Source organism: Pteropus vampyrus, unplaced genomic scaffold (genome assembly GCF_000151845.1).
Source record: "Pteropus vampyrus isolate Shadow unplaced genomic scaffold, Pvam_2.0 Scaffold187, whole genome shotgun sequence".
Taxonomy (NCBI): domain Eukaryota; kingdom Metazoa; phylum Chordata; class Mammalia; order Chiroptera; family Pteropodidae; genus Pteropus; species Pteropus vampyrus.
Genome location: NW_011888968.1, coordinates 560,700 through 561,495, shown reverse-complemented (window position 1 = coordinate 561,495; position 796 = coordinate 560,700). Strand labels below are relative to the sequence as shown.

The window sequence follows — 796 nt, the reverse complement described above, 5'->3', positions numbered from 1 at the left end:
CTCTGAGCTGCGTGCCCTTGCATACGAGGCGAGCGCCAGAGTCTGTGCTTCCCCGCGTCTCGGACGGGGACGATGAGCGTCCCCACGCCTCTCGACCGCGAGTGTGAGTCCACGCGTGCACGCCTCTCGATCGTGAGTGTGAGTCCACGCGTGCACGCCTCATCGTGAATGTGAGTCTACGCGTGCACGCCTCTCGATCGTGAGTGTGAGTCCACGCATGCACATGTCTCGATCGCGAGTGTGAGTCCACGTGTGCACGCCTCTCGATCGTGAGTGTGAGTCTACGCGTGCACGCCTCTCGATCGCGAGTGTGAGTCCACGCATGCACACGTCTCGATCGTGAGTGTGAGTCCATGCGTGCACGCCTCTCGATCGTGAGTGTGAGTCCACACGTACATGCCTCTCGATCGTGAGTGTGAGTCTACGCGTGCACGCCTCATTGTGAGTGTGAGTCTACGCGTGCACGCCTCTCGATCGCGAGTGTGAGTCCACGCGTGCACGCCTCTCGATCGTGAGTGTGAGTCCACGCGTGCACGCCTCTCGATCGCGAGTGTGAGTCCACACGTACACGCCTCTCGATCGTGAGTGTGAGTCCACGCGTGCACGCCTCTCGATCGCGAGTGTGAGTCCACGTGTGCACGCCTATCGATCGTGAGTGTGAGTCTATGCATACACGGGTTTAGCCACTGCGAGAAGTAACGGTGGCTGAAGCCACCGCCACGCCAGGCACACAGGCCAGAGGAAGTCGGGAGAGTCGTCTGCCCGAAACCCTCGCGGTTCTGCTACCCCTCGGCCA

General features: G+C 61.4%; 1 protein-coding gene across 1 annotated transcript in view; it reads left to right on the top strand.

Moving 5' to 3' along the window:
* KCNQ1 (potassium voltage-gated channel subfamily Q member 1) overlaps positions 1-796 on the top strand; it is a 318,108-nt gene that overhangs the window by 204,619 nt on the left and 112,693 nt on the right. Inside the window, exon 15 of the mRNA XM_023537362.1 lies at positions 247-252. Within this exon, the coding sequence (XP_023393130.1) occupies positions 247-252 (6 nt within the window). The remainder of the gene's footprint in view (positions 1-246; positions 253-796) is intronic.